The sequence below is a fragment of the Cetorhinus maximus genome, chromosome 8, assembly GCF_964194155.1.
Source record: "Cetorhinus maximus chromosome 8, sCetMax3.hap1.1, whole genome shotgun sequence".
NCBI classification, from domain to species: domain Eukaryota; kingdom Metazoa; phylum Chordata; class Chondrichthyes; order Lamniformes; family Cetorhinidae; genus Cetorhinus; species Cetorhinus maximus.
Genome location: NC_135886.1, coordinates 37335885 through 37359231, shown reverse-complemented (window position 1 = coordinate 37359231; position 23347 = coordinate 37335885). Strand labels below are relative to the sequence as shown.

General features: G+C 45.2%; 1 protein-coding gene across 6 annotated transcripts in view; it reads right to left on the bottom strand.

Moving 5' to 3' along the window:
• LOC144683562 (neuron navigator 1-like) overlaps positions 1 to 23347 on the bottom strand; it is a 725427-nt gene that overhangs the window by 20599 nt on the left and 681481 nt on the right. For all 6 annotated transcript variants that reach the window (XM_078546698.1, XM_078546702.1, XM_078546700.1 and 3 more), the window contains 3 exons: positions 11234 to 11402; positions 7280 to 7515; positions 5005 to 5159 (listed from right to left, as the gene is read on the bottom strand). In XM_078546698.1, the coding sequence (XP_078402824.1) occupies positions 5005 to 5159; positions 7280 to 7515; positions 11234 to 11402 (560 nt within the window). The remainder of the gene's footprint in view (positions 1 to 5004; positions 5160 to 7279; positions 7516 to 11233; positions 11403 to 23347) is intronic.

The following is a 23347-nucleotide window of genomic DNA, read 5'->3' as shown; positions in this document are numbered from 1 at the left end:
TTGAACTAAATGAAAGGTATTCATGAGCCAGTAATGAGAGTTAGCCATGTGCAAAGAATGTTTGATTTTGTTAAAATTCACATGGATTCAGAGGGCAAAACTTGTCAAGCAGAGTTTAATTTCATTGAAGGAAATGTAGAGTCAAATCCACTTTCATGATTCTTCAATAGCTGAGTTCATCTATCCCCAGTTATGGTACTGATGTGATTTAAGGGTCGTAGTTACTTCCTGTGATCTTGTTGAATGGGTTGACCATCCAATTAAAAATGAGAAGGGAACGTGTGAACAGAATTTAATCTTGGCGATAGGGGTCTTGCTCATCGGTTGGAGGACCAGTAGGAATTCTGCATCACCTCCACTGGGGAAGTGTGAGTGTGGGCAAGCTGGGGGTCACGGGGAAGTGGATCACTGGCTAGGGCGGGGACAGGGGTGTCAGATGCAAGGGCAAGGGGGTGTGGCTTTCAGTAAGCCTGCCACCCTTCCCAAAGCTGGGTCCATCGATCAAACACTGAATGCCTTTGAATGACGGATCTCCATCTGGGAGGCATCAAATTTGTTTGTCGGTTTCCCCGCATTGCAAGCACCCCACTACCACTAGTTGAATACCAGCAGCAGTGGGGTGTGGCCCTTAAGTGGCCATTAATTTCCCACTTAAGGGCCTCAATCAGAATCTGGATGTGGGAAGGCTGTCCGTTAGCCTTTCATTATCGGACCTAATCAGATGAAGTCGGTGAGGTGGTGGAGTTCCCACCCCCACCCTCCCACCTGACCAAATACCACCTCCTGCCTCCAGGAAGGGTATTAAATTCTGCCCTATGAATGTGTACAGCAGTTGTATAACAATATCACGGTCGTGTTTCAATACATAAAAGTTCATTAATAAGTACCCTTCCAATCTATTGCACTTAAAAGTATTGCAGTTAGGGAAGCATTGTCTTATGCATATAACCTTAATGGCAGAAAGAGTGATAGGATCTGTCGGAACTGAACATTGTCTGTTTGGTTATTTGCTGTAATGGCAATTCCTTTTCAACATCAGTGTAAAAGGTTTATAACGAAATGCTGGCATAAGTCTTAATTGTGTTACATCAACAGGTTATAAATGCCAATCCAATCAATATTTAACAGAGAATGGTCTTCAGAAACAATGATGAAGAGAAATATTATATACAATAAATTGAACCTTACAGTCATGAAGTTACTAGGGACATATACATTGTTGCAAAGGAAGGTAGTATGTAAATTCAATGTCAGAATTTAGCTTTTCATTGTCAAATATAATTCTCATATTCAAACTGAAACGTTTGTTAACGTATGTCCCAGCAACATCAATGAGTGTGCTATTTCTAATCATACTCTTATTGGACAGATTGTAGAGTTGATTAAGAGGCCAGCTGCCACAACAAGTTTCAAAAACTTATATTTTCTCCATTTCCCCATCTTAGCTTATTTTAAATAACTTTATTTTTTTCCCTTCATGGGGGGAATGGGGAGTTGGGACTAGTAGGAGAGATGATGATGGAAGATGCAACCTCTCAGTAGTCAGCCAGTGTCAAAAGCTTAGTTCTTAATTTGCTTTGGGAGCATAGCAGTTTTTTTTTTACAACAGCTTGCATTTACGTAGCACCATTAGTGTAGTATATGTTTCAAGGTGCTTTGTAGGAGTATGATCAGAAAAACATCGATACTGAGACAAAGAGCAAGCTATTCAGCCTGGTAACCAAAAGCTTGGTTAAAGTCGGAGGTTTTAAGGAGCATCTTAAAAGAGGAAAGAGTGGGGGTGGGGAGAGTGCGAGGGGCTGAGTGCATTAGGGAGAGAATTTCAGAGTTTGGAGGCTGCCAATGGTAGGGCGAAGGATGTGAAGGCTGTGCAAGAAGCCAGCATTGGACACAGAGTTCTAGGAAGGTTATAGGGATGATGCAGCTGACAGAGATAGGGATGTGCAAGATTATCGAGCAATTTAAACAGAAATGTAAGAATTTTAAAATCCAGGCATTGCCCAGACTGGGAGTCACTGAAGGCCAGTGGGTATAGGAGGCTGATTGAAGGATTCTCTGGCAATTTTTTTCGAGGAGGGGTCGGTGCCCAGATCTTCCTGGTATGCCGATACAATTGATTCCTCTGGATGGACCAGCTGCTTGGCGGACAGTAGGCTGGAGATGAAGGAATTCTCAGCATGGGAAAGCCACTTGTCCCCAGCTCCACCCCCAACATCAGGAGTCATGACTGGGGTGGATCGAAGTGCCGCCTCAAACAGCCGGCCCCACTGGATGAAACTTGTAGCGAAGGGTGAGCTCTGGGTCCTGGCCAATTCTCTGCTCCTTATACTGAGCATTCAGACTCCAAACCTCCATCTCACATTCTGCATTGTCTGCTATCACTGTAAATCTACAAACTTTCTTGTTGGCCTTTCATTCTTGAGCCTCCACTCTCCTTTCATTCAGTTACTAATACAGACTGGTGTTGCACAGTCCATTAGAGTAGCAGTATAGAGGATGAATATTGAACACACCTTACAGAATTGATTTATCTGGCATCAGATTGTGACTACTCTGTTCTTTTACATTCTCTCTTCCTATTGTTACCGTAATTTTATTTTTAACCAAGTTCAACTTCAAAATCACATGGCCCAGGTCTTCCAGCCTCCAGATGGTCGGAGGCCAGGCATACCCCAGAAGATGAACTACAGGACCCCTCAGAAGTCCCAATGCAAGGACTCCGTGGGAATTACGCAGGTAATTTTAACTTCCAATGGGCAATTCCCCTGCTCCCTGAGACCCTGTGAAAAAGTCTCCAACTCTGAGTTAGAGTTGGAGGCTTCAGGTGGTTCCGACTTATTTACCTGAATAGTTTCCCAGGAAATGTTAGACAGAGAAAAGCCTAGTTTAACTCCTGGGTAATTATACAACTGACACCCCCAATCACTCACACTGATTCCCCCCACAACTCCACCCTGACCCGTCTCCCCCCTGACATCCCCATGTGCCCCCCACTGACCCAACCTGACCCGACCTCACCACCCAACTGCCAAAACCGACCCACCCCCCCCCCGGGACCCGAACTGACTAGCCTCCAACCTGACCTAACCCACCCCACCACCCTACTCCTCCCATTGCAACCTGACGAGCCCCAACCTGAAAACCCCTCCTGACCCACCTACCATCCAACCAACCTAACACGCTGAGCTGCCACCCCACATGCCTGCCACTACCCATGTGTCACCCAACCCGCCTGCGACTCTGCCCACCCCACCCACTTGCCAGCCGATTCACCTGCCACCCTACCCCCTCACCCACCTGCCACCCTACCCCCTCACACACTTAGCTTCCCTCTGTAGCTTTTCAAAGAAAATTTGGGACATTTTAACTCTTTACTAATCAGAATACGGCAACTAGTGCCGTAAAAATGGGACGTGACTTGTCTTTCCCCGGCAATCCAACGCTATGAAGAAGCTGCTCCATTTCAGGCACGCTCCGTGTTTCTGCAGAATCCGGAATTGGAAATCCCAGCCAGAACTGCGGAGTTCCGGCGTGGTGAGGAAAAGTAGGAGCAATGTGGCAATCCAACGGTGACTGCCACTCCTCAGAAGATTTGGGCTCATGTCACAAGATCAAATCAATTCCTAGTATTATGGGCAAATGCACTCAAATAAAGCTGCCTTTGTACATTTTTCAGCACTTATTTTGCACAAGTGGAACATCCCATAGTTAATAGTGATTTCATAATTTTAAAGCTCTACAGCTTCTTTATTACTGTAGGTCATACAACCCATTGGCCAGAAATCTCCCCCCATTGAGGGGGAGGCGGGGGGGTGGGGGGTTGTGCGGGGGCGGGCATGAACCACGAAGGTGCCTCAGGGAGATTTGTTTAAGTTATGGAAAATTGAATAAAGTTAGGAAAATAATTTAAGGACATGTCCCCTCATGTGAAACTGTCACATGAGCTGGGACATGTCCATTATTTATTTCAAAAATTTTTATTTAAACAATAAACCCTTCATCAAACCTCATGCCGCCCGTGGATGAGGTTTCACGAAAAATGCGAAGGCCGCCTGGCCTCCTCGCCTGCCTGCCAACCTTAAGGTTGAGCTGGCAGCTCAGTTAATTACTTTACTTACTTTTTAACAAGCCTTAATAGGCCTTTGACAGTTCGGCGGGCGCGCAGCTGAGTTGGCTGCATGCCCGCCAAACTGAATATCTGAATGATGTGCGGTGACCTCGGGACACCCGCCCGACATCACCACGCGTCATTCTCCCTGCTCTCCGACAGGAAAATGCTGCCCATTGTAGAATTATGACACTTTTGTGCACACTGTTTAGGTTTGGCACCCCATCCACAAATATTCACTCCCTCCACTGCCAACGCACAGTAGCAGCGGTGTGTACCATCTACGAATACACTGCAGGAATTCACCAAGGCTCCTTAGGCATCACCTTCCAAACGCATGACCGCTACCATCTAGAAGAACAAGGGTAGCAGATAAATGGGAACACCACCACCCGGAAGTTCCCCTCCAAGTCACTCACCAACCTGACTTCACTGTCGCTGGGTCAAAATCCTGGAACTCCCTTCCTAACAGCACTGTGGGTGTACCTACACCACAAGGACTGCAGCGGTTCAAGAAGGGAGCTCACCACCACCTTCTCAAGAGCAACTAGGGATGGGCAATAAATGCTGGCCCAGCCAGCGAAGCCCACATCCCATGAATGAATACAAAAAAAAATACTTTTTTGGTGTGGAGGTGATGAAAGAAACTACATAGTCCCCAAAAGCTGTGTACATTGATAGTCTGGTGACAGTTTCACAAGTTACTTAGGCTCTAAATTGAATCTAATCCATCCTGTTCTCAAGTGGCTTTTTTTGATTTTCTTAATATCCTGATAAATGCTGGATTTTACCATAAGCTTTTAACAATTTTATGTATTTCTAACCGTAAAGACTTGTAGTAAATCCATTTGGCTTTATCCCAGCATGCAATTAATAGTTAAAAAAGTATAACTAACCATTTATGATATTTGCACGTTAGGGCACCATTGACAAGTTCACTTAGAGAACCAGGTTCACTGAGGTCGTCAAGTATTACTACCAATGGTACGTTGCCTGTGCTGGTTTCTCTGTCAATTTGATTGGCGAGATTAGAAAGGTACAGCTGCAAATCCTACAGGGGGAATACATACACACATTAAAACTGAAATAACATTTTAGATTTCCTTCATCATAAAAATATTGATAAGTAGCGATGTAATGAAATTATGCTTAGTTAAATAAATTATGTAAAGCTCATTAGGGCTAGTTTGTTTCTGGCTTATCATCTCTCTTTAAGCCATTGACACCAAAGTTTTGAGGGTCTGGAAATATGATGCCGAATATTAGAGCACACCGACACTTCAGTTCATATCAGATTCCTTTATTTCCTATTTTAACTGAGCTGGTACCCCATTAAAATAATGGTCAAGCATCAAACAATTTTATAATAATATTCACATGGGATAATTTTAACTCTCTGCATGGTAAAATCTTTCTGCTCCACTTTACATAGAATTATATAGAATTTACAGTACCAACTGGCTATTCAGCCCAACTCATCTATACACTAAGTTCCACATGAGCCTCTTCTCCTTTCTTGTCCAACTCTATCTTTCTCCCTTAACTGCTTACCTAGCTTCTCCTTAAATGCATCTATGCTATTCGTCTTAATTATCCCTTGTGACAGCAAGGTTCAAATTCTACTCTTTTTAGATATGTTGATATATTGAGTGCACACTTATATACTGTATATTTATGGCCTCTGATTTTGGTCTCCCCTGTAAGCATCTTCTCTACATCTACGTGGTCTCAAACCCTTTCATACTTTTGAAGACATATGTTAGGTTGCCTAGAGAAAAGAGGCTCAGACTATTTTCTGCACAAATGAAAGTTTGGGTGTAATTAAGTTTGATTATTCCATCTGCAAACTGCACTATGGAGTTAACAATCACTTACAATTTGGGCTGCCTTCCAACCCCTTTAACTCATACAGTAAAAAAGCAGTTTCCATACACAGCTCCATGTCTCCTATGCACTGAGTGACGTGATTTAGATAGAATGCATCATGTGAATTGTGTACCATGCCACAATATTAACAATTACCTTTTTCACAGTATTATACACCAGAGACTATTCTCTGACCGCATTCTGTCAGGCCATAACTCACAAGCTAAGCTGATTTATTTACAAGATAATTACACAGAAGCAGAAACACACAGGAGGCCAAAACAGTATATTACTTGAGGTACTCAATATATAAATTATTTCAAAACAAGATGGAGTCCTAAATGTTCAGCAGTTCCTTTCAATACTTATTGAATTCATTCTCTAAGGAATCATTATATGGCAAAGATTCCTTGGAGCCCCTTTCGGTCAACTCCACTGTATGAGGTAAGTGTAAAGTAGAAAACTAAAGTCCCCAGTAAAACTTTTCAACTCTTACACAACATTTTTCAAATTCAAGATGAAAAGTGTTCTTTAAGTGTGGCTGGCAGGGGTTAAGCCCTTTTACTCTGGATCTTTGCCTTGTTTTTGAAGTCTCATTGTTACCTGGGGGTAATGATATTTTTGTATCACTCTCCCCTTTGGAAGTAATGTCAGAGGAGTTGGGCTGGCATCCTAGCAGCGAATCAGCCAATAAATGGCTGCCCCAAGGAAAGTACCCTCCTAGAAATGGCAAATCACGAATCGCTCTGTACTTCTTTAGCCAGACCAGTTGGCATTGTGTCCCAACAACTGGAAGATACCGCAATGTCCACTCCACCCAACTTGCAGGCTGATACTGCCTCGGGCACGTACCAATTTTATTGAACGAAGCCTGACCCTGGGAATTCCATTGGGGGTCATGGGTGTAATCAGCCGGTGATCAGGAAGTCCTGCTTCGTCTTTTTGGCAGAACAGGATTTGAGTTTCTGGAGTTCTTGTTTCTCATAAACTGTGCATTGTGTATTTGGCTTAAAATACCTCTTTTGAAAATACAGCTGACTTGAGTCAGTCTTTAAATCACATTATCTTGTTTAATAAAACCACCATCTAAAAAAAGATAAAATACAGAAATCTTTCTGTCTGAGGCATAATGGAGCCTTGTTTATGTCACAGACATAGACAAGTAGTAATTCAGAGCATACAAAGAAAAAAATTCTGCACAGTTGTGAGGTACTAATTTAAAATTTCAAGCCCCTTCACTTCCCGCAGCTTGTAAAAAAAAACACTGCAAAGGAGATTCAGCACGCTAAACCTTTTAAAAATTACCTTGCATGAGTGTGTATCCATATTAAATGTTACAATGATTTCATCTGTGACCTCTCGTCCTGATCTCTGAACCAAGTATTCAGCCAAGCGAATAGACAGGTAGGACTTGCCAGTCCCACTGGGCCCTGACAAAATAAGCCTTCGATGTTTGAGTAGAAGACTGATGTAATGCTGCATCATTGGTTTGGGAATCAGGGTTTCAAAAACCAAACTGTCCACACTTTTCTCTTTCAGTCCTGAAAGGAAGTCACTTTGGTTAATTCTCCAATTAAATTGCTTATTTCCAATATTGTACAACGCGCAAAGAAAGCATTTTACAGAAGTAAAATTGTAAATCAGGCTATACCTTTTAGCAACACAGTGTCTTGTATCTAACAGACCTGTGTATTTTCATACCACAAGCTTCAGAGTAAAAGTTATGTTTGTCCTGCACTTACCTATTACAGATTTTCTTAATAATATTACAAGGCTGATATAACCAGGTTCCAAAATTTGCAGCACATGGCTTAAATAAAAAACAAATTATGTTCTGCCTCCTACAGCGCAGCAGCAGTAGAGTTGGAAGTGCACATATGTATCTTGTATCATGGGAGAGCCTCCTGCTTGTGGTGGAAGAAGGGAAGGTGGATATCCAAGGCAACTGTATAGAAGGTCAGAAGTTGTGCCTTAGAGGGGTACATGCACAAACTACAGTGGTGAAGTTCACCGTTCACCAATTGCTTTTTGCAGGATTTTTGAGCACATTCCAGGAAATTCCAAGGGCCTGGCGAGGAAGGTGTACTGCTCCCTTTTTAGGGCAGAGCCACTGAGATGAAGCCCGGAGAGGTAAAGCAGAGGAATGTTGTATTCTCTGGATTGGGAAGGTCACTGTCCTTTGAACAGAGAGGTGTAGACTGTGTAGGAAGAGATGGTTGAGCATGTCAACACATTGGCCCGGATTTTTCTTTATCATTAGTGGCTAACACTGAGAACTTTTCCGCTATTGAGGAACGCCATGGCACTGCAACTTGCAGCAACCAGACTTACATTGAAATCCGGAGGTTACAGTGCACTGATGGTCTTACTGTTCCTATTCTTAAAGCAGCAGGGGTCATTAATTTGAGACTATTGCTTATTTGTCTACAACTTGCTCAGACTTTTGCATTCAACAAATTAGGGCTCATAAGAACAGGCATTAAGTCAGCAGAATGAGTGAAAAGTAAATCTGTCAGGCAGGGTAGATGAAGGCTTCGAAGTTATAAATTGTTATAATTGCCAATAAAAATGTTCTTCATGATTACAAGGCACCCCCAATTTCTTTTTCCACACACCTTTGACTTCCCTTCACCTGTCTCCTTAATCCTCTCAATTTAGCAGGACTGAGGAGCTGGAGGAGTGGGGGTGGGATGGAGGAGCCAGCAGAATGGAGAAGGGGGTGGGGGATAAAAGAGGAGCTGGGGGAGCCATATGGCAGGGGAAAGGAGTTCGGGAAGTCGGAGTAGGGAGCCGGGAAAGTGGGGATGAGGAGCTGGGAAAACAGGGAAGCCGGTGCAGAGGAGCCAGGGGCGAGAGGGGGCAGTAATAATCGAGCAACAGATTCCAGGAGAATTTTAAAACTGTTATAAAAGTGTTAAAGGTTTCCAAAAGTTTTTAAAGTGGAATGTTTTAAAATATTTAAAATCATAATAAACATTTCTGAAAATAGAGGCATGTTGCTGAGGTTTTTTCATCTTGTGCTCATCAGGACAAATGCAAGAATGCCGAATTTCAAACAATCGCAACAATTGAGACTACAAAAGGGGTTGCTGATTGGTTGGCAAGTCAAATCTGATTGTCGGAGGTGTTGCCATAGAGAAAGCAATAGGGAATTATAGGCTCTCCAAGCTCCCTAGTAATTCAAAAAAGTTGCAAGGCTTGAATATATTGCTTTAGTTTGCAGAGATTGGGTGTCTCCATAAGAATGCCTGTTACTTTTAGCAAATGTAAATGTGCCACGTTATGAGCTTGACTGATTATGTTAAATTGGTTGTTAGTGTAGCTATTGGTGCACTCAGGATTGTTCAATTGTTGCCCAATTGTGGAATCACATCTAATAGAAGGCATTTTGTTTAAGGCAATTGGCTGATCGAATCAAACAGCATGTTCCTTCAGTTGCTCATAATTGCCAGAGTACGGACCATGTTCAACCAACCCGTGCTTGCAAAATCCAAAACAGAGTTGACATGCCAACAGTGTCCTCTTCTCCTGTAGTATAAATTGTTCTGATCGTTTGAAATTTGGCATTCTTGCATTTGTCCTGACAAGTACAAGACAAAAAGCTTCAACAACATATTTCTCTTCTCAGCAATACAAATGTCTTGTGACATTGAGCAGACGACTGAGCTTAAGGAATGTGTCTTCAGCTCACGGCGTCCACTAGGGGGCATGGCTTTACCAGCAATGTGCCAGACTGGACAACCGCCCTGTTTCTCCTGATGCTAAGCCCTTCTCCGCATCAAGAGGAGAAAGTTCCCGCTGCAAGCTGCAGAATGTCGATGTTTCAACCTGATAGGAAAACCCAGGCCAATGTCTATGGTGGGTAAGTTGATGTGCTAGTTCAAGAAATCTTACCATTGAGGCTTGGTCAAGGTTTCAAAACCTGACTGCAAGAGGTTGCACTGTTGCAAAACTGTCTTTCCTCCTGAAGCAAATCTTGGACATGCCCAAATAATTATGGCATTGTCACTACAACTATCTCCTTGGGTAGCAGCAGTTCTGCTGAACTTTTCTCTGATACGGTCATACCCATCCTATCCTGTGAAGAGTTGTTTTTAGACAGAGAACAACTATTCTAAACAGCAGCAGAAGATTTTAACAAAAATGAGCAATAATGTGGCATCCAATTTTCCAAACTTCAACCATGTATTTTGCATCACTCATGACATCCCCTTACAATGTTACATCACACGAACACCAACCTCTCTGCATAACTTGTATATTGGTAAATTGCTTTCTTTTTAAAATTTGTCCATTTCTACACCAGCCATCTTCAGTCACAGCATGCTATCCTTTGTGGATTTACAGGTATAAGAAATACACTCATAGTACAAGACATGTAAGGAGTTGTGTTTCTTCTTTTCAAAAGAATGTCCAATAATGTCCACTGTAGTGGTCATCTAGAAATTCCAGATATATGGGTACAAGAAACAATGAATAGCCATCATTAGACTTCAAGCCTCTGACACCCAATCAGTAGAAAGCAAGTGATTTTCAAATCCAAATTATAGGTGGTTTGGAGGTTTGATATCACATAAGTTTATTTCCTTAATGCCCTATGTTAATCTAACCAATCTAGTGAGGATGCCAAAAATGCTCTTTTTACAATCTGTACTATTTTACACTCTTTTAAGAGCACCTGCTTCGACTGGAGCTGGGACTTGTCAAGATTGGCTATTACTGTCTATGGGCTGTATCAAATTTGGCCACTGTTTGATCTGCAGATCTCAGGAAAAGTGCATTGGTAAACCAATTGCTCAGACATAAGTTACATGGATGTGTTGCATTCTCAAATAGACTGCACCCAAGGACAGACACTGTGTAAAATTGAAAGCTGAGTAAAGTCTAAAGTCAAGTACCGAGCATATTTTTTTGTCTCACTGGTTTAAAGCTTCTCATTCATTAAAATGAAATGTTGTGTGGTCATGCCATGTCTAATTTGTGCATAGGTAAATAAGCCTACGGGAACAGGGCTGCTCTTCTTTTATATGGTTAGGCATTACTACTTGATTCTCAACATAAACAAAGAGCCTCCTCTATAGATCTGCTCGAACACAACTCACGCACTATAACATATATTTTCTATGATTCCAAAAACCAAGGTAGTATGTCAACCATCTTGAATTGTTTGTTAATTAACAGCAAGCATTTCTTAAAACAAAAAAGGAGGAGCTAAGGCTAAGTGTTTAGAGAGACTGTATTATTTTTCTATTCACTGACCTTTCAAAGTTACAGCGAAGCTTGTGGATTCTTTTCCTATATATCTATAGGGCAGCATGTCTGGTGCATCAGTTCCAAATACTCGTTTTACATGATCGACACTGTAGCTGTAGATGGCGTCTGTGCTCAATCCAAGACAAGAGACTGGATCAACCTTTGTAATGTAGTCCTAAGAGGAAAGTATAATCTGGTAAGATGTTGACACATTTTACTGAATGTTCTGTTTAACTTATGTAAAATTTCATGGGTATCCATTTTGTTGTATATAGTAATTATAATTATATATAATATAAACCAAAATTGAGCACTAATTTAATTTTTTTAACATTTTCTAATATAATGTGTACTTTCAATTGGTTCATTTTATGCATTTCTTTCATTTTTGTAAAATAAGATCAATCACTTTTAAAGTAAGTGCAGGAACAGAGATACCTGGGGTTATACGTAAACAAAACTTAGAAGATGGCAGGACAAGGCTATTAAATAAACATATTGGGAAAAATTCACCCCCAGTTGGGGGAGAAGTGTGGGCGCAGGCGCGGGCGGGCCAATTAAGGCCCGTGGCCCGCCCAGTGTGATGTCTGCAGGAAGTGCTATGCGCTCCCTGTGCAGGTGGGGGGTGGGTTCCCTCAGCCGGGAGTGCGCTCTTTTGCGCATGGGCGCGGAAGTGCACACTGATCTCCGAGGCTAAGTGCTGCCTCAGGGAGATCGGCTCCGAATTAAAATTTGCAATAAAAGTGATAGAAAAATTTCCCTAACATGTCCCCTCATGTGACACTGTCACATGTGTTGGGACATGTCCATAACTTTAACTGAAACCTTTATTAAAAATTTAAATACCCTCATGAAACTCTCATGAAACCTTATCCTGCCCATGGTTGGGGTTTCATGCTTTTTCTGAAGCCCGCCAGGGCTCCCGGCCTGCCTGCCAACCTTAAGGTTGGATGGGCAGGTCCATTAATAATGTTAATTAGTTTCTGAATGGCCTCAATAGGCTATTGACACGTCGGCAGGTGCGCAGCTGTCTCGGCTGCGTTCCCGTCGACCTGAAAATGGAAATGACGTGGGGTGACGTCAGGAGTTCCACCCGATGTCATCCTGTGTCATTTTACGTGTCGGCGAACGGGAAGATCCTGCCCATTGAATCCTTGGTTTTATTAATATAGGAAATAGATTATAAAAACATTTGTGACTCCTCAGATACTGAAACAGTCTGTGTCCATATGCAGCAAGACCTGGACAATAGTCAGGCTTGGACTGATAAGTGGTAAGTAACATTTGCACCTCCCAGGTGCCAGGCAATGACTAACACCAACAAGGGAAAACCTAACCATCTCCCTTTGACATTCGATAGCGTTACTATCGCTAAATCCCCCACCATCAACTTCCTGCAGGTTACCATTGACCAAAAGTTGAACTGGACTAGCCATATAAATACTGTGGCTACAAGAGCAGGTCAGAGGCTAGGAATTCTACAGAGAGTAACTCATCTCCTGACTCCCCCAATCCTATTCACCATTCACAGGGCACAAGTCAGGAGTGTAATGGATTATTCTCCACTTGCCTGGATGAGTGCACTCAAGAAGCTTGACACCACCCTGGACAAAGCAGGCCGCTTGATTGACATCGCCTCCACCATGTTAAACATTCACCCCCTCCACCACCAACGCACATTGGCAGCAGTGTGTACCATCTATAAGATGCACTGCAGCAACTTGTCAAGCCTATTTCAACAGCATCTTGTAAACTCACAACCTCTACCACCTAGAAGGACAAGGGTGGCGGAAGTATGGGAACACCAACACCCGCAATCCACATACCATCCTGACTTGGAAATATATTGCCGTTCCTTCAATGTTGCTGGGTCAAAATCCTGGAATTCCCTCCCTAACAGCACTGCGGGTGTACCTAAGCCACATGGACTGCAGCATTTCAAGAAGACTCACTACCACCTTCTCAAGGGCAATTAGGGATGGTCACCAAATGCTGGCTTTGCCAGCAACACCCACATTGTGTGAAAGAATATATTTTTTTAAAAAACATCTCTGGGAAGGCCAGCATTTCTTGCCCATTCATAATTGGCCTTGAGAAGATGGTGGTGAACCACCTTCTTGTACAGTTTCTGTCCAAGGGGTGTTAAGGAGGGAGTATACATGAGGTGAAGGTAGAAGCTAAAATAAACTGGAAAAAAAACTTTTTTAAAAAATCTAGTTTATAATTTCCACATATTAATCATTTAACAGCACTCCACAAATATAAAATTACTTTTTCAGGGCAAATTTTGTCGTTCTTCAAATTTTACTAATCATATCAGCATTAATAACCCAGTTAGTTACACCTGACTGAATAAGGTGCAACTTTTTATGGGGTTTCTAACAGCAATGGGCAAGTGGGAAGGTTGAAATACTCACCGATTTGTGGTTTCTGGTTCTGGGAGGTCCACAGTATATCCTATATCAGAACCCTGAGTGACAGACTGCAACTGCAGCTTCTGGCCAGCCCCCTTCAATCTATTTGTGGAATTAAGTTCCAATACTTTGCCTGGTTGAATGCTCCAAATCCTGACAGATCCTGAGTGACAGGCCGCAACTTCAGGATTTCCATGCTCATCTGCGCATGCCAAGCATCCTGAAGTTGTAGTCAGATTCAGAGAGGTAATGATGCCAAATGTTGGCAACTTGCCGTCAACACCCCCACCCCACCGCTCCCTTCCATCTGCACTCCCCCACAAAATCCGTCCCATTCTTTATAAATATGGGCACTGTATTACGTTACTTGCAAATGATGGGAATGTGTCACCTGGCACAGTTTATGCAATTTGTGCTTTAACAACACATTGCTCAAGGGATGCTTTTGCATCCCTAGTACCCAGCATTGCTATAGGTGGCAGAAGGGAGGGAGGGTTAAATGTAAAAGTGCTGGATCAATTACATCCGCCTTGCAGATTTTCTTCCGTTTTTTTCTTCAAATTTCCCCCATCTTTGGTTACACTATGATGGAACAACTCTCCCTGAAGGTAGATTATTTCAGACAAGCTCTCTTAAAAAGTGCAAATGATCCTGATTATGGAAAATCATCATGAATCATAAAAGTATTCTTGTGGCCAGTATATCTCCCTTCCTGCCAATGACACAACAGGATACTTAGGAGCACAGAGTATCAGCAGATCTTTCAGCACAGAGAGCATATATTATGCAACTCAGAAGTGCTTTGGCCCATGGTGTGGAATATATTTAATGCCAATTTTCTCCTGAAGAGTTGAAATTCTTGCTGAGATGTGACTACATGTAAGCCAATTGCTGCCAGTTACCTTGCTCAAGTGGGCACTACTCACTAGCCTTGTTAATGACTGTCAGCAGGATGTTTTATCACTGGTGGGCACCATAGGCAAGCCAGCTTTATCTTCAATTGAAGATAGGTAATTAACTTAAAACAAACTTGTTTCTCTCCTGTAATCACCAATGTCCAATATGTAACTATGGATACTTTCAGCTATTGGAACTGGATAATTATTAGCAATAGCAATCCTAAATGATTTCACAGCCTACTCCCCCTACCACTCATCCCAGGAACCATGAAGTAAGCTACAGCTATCCCCTGTTTCGCACTCCTTGTGTTTCTAAAAAATAGTGTGATAAATGAAAATGTGCTTAACAAAAATTCCTTTCCCTTAACAATGCATGTAATAAAAGGTTGGTTATGCTCCTGACCTGTAATTCTTACATTTCAAACCTTGCTTGAACCTGACTGGCCCAAAAATCCTCTTTCAACTTACTACTCTTACTATCTTACTACTTTTTCTACTTGCCTCCCACTTGCTGTTTCCCCCTTCCAACGCCTGCTCTCTCCTGCTTGCCTCCTTCCTTTTCCTAACCTCTTCACTCCTTCCCACTTGCTACTTCCCACTTGTCACCTCGCTCACTCCCGCTCTCCAATTTCCTCTCCTGTCCCTCTCATTCCCTCCCACATTGACTCTTGCTGCCTCACCTGCTTGCTGCCTCTTGCCCTCGCTCACAGCGGGAGGCAGCGAGGTGGTCTGGAGAGGGAAGTGGCAAGTAGGAGGGAATGAGGGGGTTGGGGAGAGGTGGCAAGTGAAGTTTATAAAAACCAACCTAGCATGGGCAGTTACAACCCAGTTCTTGGTGCATGCGCAGGGGCTATGCTAAAACAGCACTATTCAGGTAAGTTCCCTAATTTACAAGCTGTGAGAAACCAAAAAATGTGTTATGAGAATGCACTTTAAATGGGAGCTACCTGTACTGTGATTGTCTGAGGTCGGCTAACTCAACAAAGGTTGGGCATCAAGCTAAGCAATTCCTCATTTTTACGGCCAAGCTACTCACTTAATAAACTCAAACGTTATCAGGACAGAGCAGTATGGAATGTGAATACACTTACTCTTTAAAAGAGATTCCTTGACTTGATGCAGTTTAATTTATAGAAATCGGTTCATTACAAAAAAAAAATCAATGTGGTTTACCAGTGAGTAACCCAATTAAAAAAAAAAACTAAAAATGACTGTTTAAAAAAAACTAACAGAACCAATTGCTGGTTATATTGTGGTAAGTAGTCACTTCCTTAGTAAGTTACAAAAAATATTATATTCAATAGCTTTTAAAATGCGCCAATTAGTGTCCTTGTGCCTAAAAAAAAAGCTCCATTTTAACACCCTCTTTGAAAGCCTGAAAATGGGGCTGCGATTGTCAGAAACATGCAATGGTGATGAACCCTATCTTGATTGTGGTTTGTTTTGTGGGTGAGGCCAACATCTAATGCAATGTTCGCAGAACTCCATTCACATTGGATGTATTTGCACCTGGAATTCTGCAGTCTTCTGCATGCTTTCAGCCTATTTTGGGTGAACTGCAATAAAAAGAAAGCAGAACCTAGGCCTCCACATCTTGCCTTGAATAAGGTATTTCTCATTAACATTTATAGATGGCACGGAGCAAGTGAACTACATTAGTGTTTTACTAAATAAGCCTATTCTGCAGTTATAATGGAACCATTATGTGGAGCTGCTGGAGACCACCAAAAAATCTAATGACTAGTTTATTGCTTAATTGTCCAGTTTTAATACCTAGTATGGGAACTCTTCACATGCTATGAAAATCTTAAAAAAATAATTGGAGGCTAGAAAGTGAAACTGTGCCAAAAGCATAGTCATGAAACTAGGCAATGGAACTAGACAACTGATAAATCACAAGGTTTTTCCACTTTAGATGAAGAGGTTCAGAATCAATTGCTGATCAATCATTATCATGCACATCTCTGAATTTTAAAGCAATTCAAAATATAATGGCTCAAAATTGGATTACAAAATAGGACCAAGAAAATAAACTGGCAAAAGCAAAGGGATGTAAGGTTAATAAACCAGTTAATTATCAGCAAGATTAGGAAAAATAAAATGGATCGCAGAATAACCACTTAGGTCACACAATTATCTTCACAGATCTTCATTTAGAGCTCTTTCCCTTACTGTGGTTCAAGTTGCAAACAAGAAGCTCCACTGCAGAAGCGAGAGGTTGGGAATAGTATATCACAGAAGTACTGACGTTTCCAACATTACCACAGTGACTACACGTCAAATGTAATTCATTAGCTACAAAGTGCTGAGGCATTTAGTGACCTTGAAAAGCCCGATATAAATGGAAGTCTTCCTTTTTTTCCTTTATTTTGTAACTTTCATGGGAAAGGAGTTTTTTTCAATACAAGCATGCCACAATGAACAAAATATTGAGAATTCATGGGCCTGAATTTTACGCACGTTGTGAGTGTGCGAACAGTGGGCCAAGAAGCAGATTTGTTATCCGCTCCCGTCCGCGATCACAACCCGGACACGATTTTATACTGGCTGGCCAACTGAGGGCTGGCCAGCATGAAATGCACCTGGATATTGGCTCAATGCTATTGGCAGGGGCGGGAGAGTGGCAGGCGCCGGGTCCAATGGTGACACAGAGGGGGCTTTTTAAAGAGCATAGGAAACTCCCTGAAGGCTGCCAGGAGTTGATGAGGAGCCTTAGGGAGCTGTCAATGAGAGAGTATAAGATTTTCGAAATGGCAGGAGTTATGACATCAGCACCTGCTGCGCACGTCAGGCAGGAGGGCAATGCTGGTGGGCGCTCTCCCCTCAGTTCCCTGATGAGTGCCTGCGCACTCTCGTGGAGGGCGTGAGTGCCTGGCGTGTCATCCTCATGCAGGGGATGGCAAGAGGAGGCCCCCCAACCAGACGAAGGAAGCCAGATGGAGGTGGCTGCCCAGGTGAATGGGCATGATGTTGTGCGCTGCAGATGGGTCCAGTGCCGGAAAAGTTTCAGTGATCTGCGCTTCACAAGGATGAGTACCAACTTGGCATGGAACTGTGTATAGATGTCTTGGAGGGTGGCTGTTCTTCATGGCGCTCAGGGGTGTGAGATGCAGAGTGCCAAATGGCACATGTCCGTGTGCGTGCCAAGGCTGGGAAATGTGCCTGCTTGCCTTGTAGCTATAGATGAGTGAGGTCTGCTAATCCGATGGATACCTTAACCTGGTTCTCCTGTGGGGTGGGGGGAGGTGAGGCTGGGATGGTCTGGCAGATAAAGGGTGCACTAATGAATGCACTTTTGCCTGTAAAATAGTAGAGAAGCCATAATGCACTGGAGCACGAACGAGTGGGGATTCGGGTGCCCCACCTGCTGAAACTTTCCAAGTTTGAAATGGACGCCCTGGACATGGAATGCAAGCGTGGAGAAAGGCCCACAAGTCGCGGAGAGGCAGCTGTCTCAGAGGAAGGTAAGAGCCCAGCGGACAGGTGAGAATCTAGGGAAGTGTCTAAGAAATGTAGGATCATGGCATCTCCAACGAGAAGTTCAAATCAACAGTCCCCATTGCTCGTCCAATCACAGTGCCTCAGTGAAGTAGTTGTCCATTGTGACAAGCAACCGTCGTGCATGTACAGTCACTTTGTTACAATGTAATCAACAGACATATTCTGTTCCTCCCTCAGAAGTGCCATCCTCATGATGCCTGAGACACCCTGAGGACCCCCCCTTGACACCCGAGGAGGAGCCACGGACAGATGCAGCTGCGTCACATCATCTATTCGTTCCAAGCACTAGCGTGGACACAGGCATGCTGATGGGCAATAGCGCGTTAGATCAGGTGGTAGTGCACAGTGGTGAGGGCACATCACACTTGCATGAGGAGCTGGTGAAGGTAGGGTGCTGGCATTCGGAGGTCTGCTGGAGACCAGGACCATGCTGAGTCTGAGGCAGATGATGAGCCTCTGGAGTCGTCCATCAGGCAGCAGATGTTGGACGTCCAGCGGGATGCACATGAAAGTTCTGGCGGAGAGCACAGAGTGTGCCACGGTGTCTGTCTTGGAGAAGTCTGTGGGGAGTGTGAGCACTTCGTTGACCCAGAGCCCGAGCGCACAGCCCTCTCCATTGAGAGAGTTGCGACTCTCAAGGAGTGGCAGCTCCAGGAACAGATTCAGGGGTTTCTGAGGCTGCACTCGGACCTGCAAGGCCACACACTGGCGGTGACCTCAGCAGATCCTTGCCAGTGTGAAAGATAGATGAGGCACCTAGTCACTCTGTTAGCTGCCCATCCATCAATGGTGAGCAGGGAGGTTCAAGCCAACCACACACTAACAGGTGAGCTGCATGTCGCATCTGCAGGCTTCTCCCAGGGCACTCCAGACAAAAGCAGCAGCTCCTCTGCCAATGCCCGTGGCATCTGATGAGGCTGCAGCGACTGAGCAGTGCCTAGCCATGGCACTGGAAGCTCCCTCCCAGGTGGTGCCTGCACATGCTCTGCCAGCCAGAGGACATCCGCCAAGGTCATCAGGACTGACAGGACATCATAGTCAACAGGCTGCCTCTAATGCCGCTGCCATTGACATGACCACCGGTTAAAGATGCCATTGGGTGGAATTGTCCCTGATTTGAACTAAGAGTGGCAGTAGGTGTGAAAAAAGTTGTTTTCCCTGCTGGCTGCAATGGCGGGTTGTCGTGCTGTATCATCCCATTCATAATGGGTCCCGCCTCATTAATAATGCATACACCAGAAACATGCCGAATCGCTGGTGGGCGGCCTCTGATTCACCCGCTCTGCCATTACCTCAGGCCTTCAATAGTCCTGGTGCCATATTTAAAGGGTGCCCTTGCACAGAGCTGGCTCTCTCTAAGGCATAGAAAGCTACTTAAAAGTCATGGCTGCCAAAGGGAAAACATGCTGCCCCCAAATTTATGGACGCCTCCCTCAGGTGCCTACTGGATACTGTGTAGGCCCGCTATAATGTCCTCCACCCCGCTCTGGGTGAAGACCAGCAAGCAAGGTCGTCAATCCAGCATAGAAGGTGTTGGCAGCAGTGGTCAGCGCCAACGCCCTGCAAAAGAGGATAGCCACCCAGTGCCGAAAGAGGATGAATGATGTCCTCCATTCCGCCAGGGTAAGTCACTCTTCTCACCACTCTCAACTCACACTCACAAACCCATCACACATCCACAGAGATCTCACTCATTGCCAGTTCAAGTGACATCACCATTCCCACTCTCTTCATCTGCCCTGTGGATCATGTCCTCATCCGGTCAATGGGACCACTCACCATCCACACATGCCAGGCATCCTTATCATCTGGCCTTGCAGGCATCCTGCTTACAATCTCTCCATCTGTATTCCTGCAGGACAAGCTGGCACACAACAAAAGGGAGAGGTAGCAGACTGGTGGAGGAATGCCCAACATTAAGGTCTTCACAGACTTTGAAAATAGAGTCAACCAGCTGTCCGGAGACCATCTGACCTGTGCTGACGGTGAAGTTGGTGGTGCTCAACCAAGTGAGGATCCAGCAGTGCAACATCCATCAGACAACCATGCTGTGAGTCAGGTCCCCTGTTCCGCAGTCCCCTGCTATGCACTAATTATATCCCCTTGCTTTCGCAGGCACATCTGGGAAGCAGTTGAGGGGGCTCCACGAGTCAGATCCTCGACTCAAGCCCCGAAAGCACCTTGGAAGAAGAATCTGATGAAACCCTAAATGAAGACCCGTCACAGGGCTCACCCACACCCTCCACCAGCGCAGACACACACTTCGGTGGGACATAGTTCTAGAGTAGACTCGAGGTCACAATCTGGTGCGCACATCACACTGTCTGATTCACAGCAGGTGGCGGCAGGGACTTCTCAGGTGTCTGGAACTTGGAGCACTGCTGGGGGCCAGAAATCTGCTGAGTCTGAGTCAGATGAGGAGCCTCTGGATTCGGTCATACCTCAGTTGTTGGAGCTGCACTCCGGAACATCAGGAAGGGATGTCCGTTGCACTTCTCAGATTACAAGACAACAATGGAGGAGTCCATCCGCCTTCAGTCTGAGGTGATAGCGCCGGCATGCCAATGCAATGAGGTCAATACTGGTAGGATGGCAACTGCCATGGAGACCTTGGTCCAAGGCATTGGTTCTGCACTGCTGTGCAGGCTGAACTCCATCACTGACGCCATAGTTGCTCTCCAACAGTGTCAATGTGAGAGGGGAGTGGGGCAGCTTGGTCTCACTCCAGCTTCTCCTTCTCCTCAAGGAGTCAGCCAGGGGCCTTCAGGCACCCATAGGGAGGAGGATCAGCAGGTGCACACACCAGGGCCATCCACCCAGGTGACTCCAGGAGAGTTTGGCCCATCCAAATTACCTCTTCCTGTGACCCCAGCAGCCCTAGCTCCACAGGCCGAGGAATGGGCCACTGCCACACAGCAGGAGTCCAAAAACAGGCCGGGGCCCTCCAGTGGATGCCGGCCAAGGTCATCACAGACAGGACGCGGCAGTCAGCAGGCTGTCTCCACCTCCGCTGTCGGGGAGCACCGAGATGTAGCAGCAGGGTTAGGAAGACTAAGAAAATATAGTTGCACAGCCTGGGCACCAGTGTTAATCACTTGTAAATAATGTTCACTATTGTAAATAAAATCCCAAGAATGTCTCCCTGCCTATGCCTCCTTTATGATAGGCAGTGTTCGTGTCACTCAGATGTAAAACCTGGGTTCCTGCACAAGATAAAGGCAGATGTCTCAGTCCAGGGCCTCTTTCCTGTGCAGTGTGTAACCTTCAGACCAAAGTCCGGCTTCACACTCACTGGACCCATTACCAATGCCTTGACCTCGATGGTGCTTGTCATTGCTGCCAGAATGTAGTGGGTGGGTGTCACAGAGTTCTCTCATTCTCTCTGTGTGCTCTCAGCACCTTTAAGGTGGGGCTGGCCCCCATCTGTTCAGCATCTGTGACCAGTGACGTCAGGTGCTGAAGGCTGACAAAGGATCATGTGCATTTAAAGTTTCGAGGATGCGTCTCCATGATATGACCCTGATCACAGAGCGCAAGCGAGCTGCCCTCAGCCAGACAGGAGTCAGACATTCACAGAGGCTATGTGAAGATCAATGGAGTGTCCTCACTGCATGTCATCATCATTCTCCTGGAATCGAGTGACTATTATGGCCTCCGCTGCATCTCCATGACATGAGTCTGAGCATAGAGGGTATGTGCGCTGCCATCAGCCACACAGGAGTCAAACGTTCACAGATGCAAGGTGAGGATGTCAAGATTTTCCTCACTGCATCTCGTCATCATCCTCCACAAATCATGCAGCTATGAGGGTCTCCCCAGCGCGCCTGCCTCATCTGGCCACTGCTATGGTCTCATCACCAGAATCCACATCTTTGAGGATCTCATCACTGTCTTCCCCTTCGAAGGCCTCCTCATTGGAGGAGATGTGCAGCTCTTCCACCTCCTCTTCAGCCAGGCCCTCCCCCCATTGCAGCGCCAGGTTGTGGAGTGTTCAGCAGGCTACAATGATGTGTGGGACCCTTGGTGGACTGTACTGCCATCCTCCACTGGACCTGTTGAGGCACTGGAACCTCATTTTCAAAATGCGAATCATTGGCTCCACCAAATTCCGGGTTGTGGCATGAGCCTCATTATATGCAGTCCGAGGCTGCTGCACGGGCATCATTAGCCCAGTTCTCTGCGGGTAGGCCTTATCCCCGAGGAGCCAATCATACAGCCTGTGTGCACCTTGGAAGATGTCAGAGGTCTGAGTCCTACCAAGGATGTAGGAGTTGTGTACACTCCCTGGGAATCATGCGCAGACCTGGAGAATGTGTTTGTGGTGGTCGCACACCAGTTGAACATTCAGCAGGTGGAAGCCCTTTTGGCTGATGTAGTTGACTGCTTGTTGCTATGGAGATCTGAGCGCCACGTGAGTGCGGTCAATGGCACCATGCACCTATGGAAAATCAGAGATCTGCACAAATCCCAGTGCTCTTGCTTCCTGGCTTTCCTGATCCCTGGCGAAATGGAGAAAGTTCTGTGCCTTTGCGAAGATGGCATCCGTGACCTCCTGGATACACTTGTGCATGAAGGCTTGCGAGACCCTGCACAGGTTACCGGTGGAGCCCTGGAAGGAGCCACTGGCATAAAAAATTGAGCGCCGTGCTCACTTTCACGGCCACAGGCAGTGGATGCCCTCCATGTCCCTGTGGCGCCAAATCACGCAGCAGGTGGCATATGTGACTGACCAGTTCCCTAGACATGTGCAGTCTTCAGCGACACTGGCTCTCAGTCATCTGCAGGAATTGACAGGTGCCATCCATAGACTCTAGGTCTATTGAGGCACCTATGAGCGATGGCTCTCTGTGAACGACGAAGAGCCTTGACACCTGGGAGTGCTGCAGGATGTATGCATCGTGGGAGCTGCCCGGGTACCTGGCGCAAAGCTGCAAAATCAGTGTCCTGTAGTCGCAAACAATCTGGATGTTGATGAAGTGGAAGCCCTTTCTGTTGACAAAGGGACCCGGCTCATCCGCTGGTGCCTTTACGGCCATGTGAGTGCATCTATGACACCCTGGATGCAGGGGAACCCAGTAATTGAAGTGAAACATCTGGCTCACTCAGCATGGCTGGCTTCGTTGGACTGGAAATAAATGAAGTTACTGACCCGTCTGAACAGGGCGTCAGTGACCAGCTTGACACAGCTGTGGCAGCAGATTGGAAAACATCACATACATCTCCCACGGACCCTTGGAAGGAACGAGAGGCGAGAAAGTTCAGGGCCACTGTTACTTCAAGAACCACTGGCATAGGGTTGGCCACCT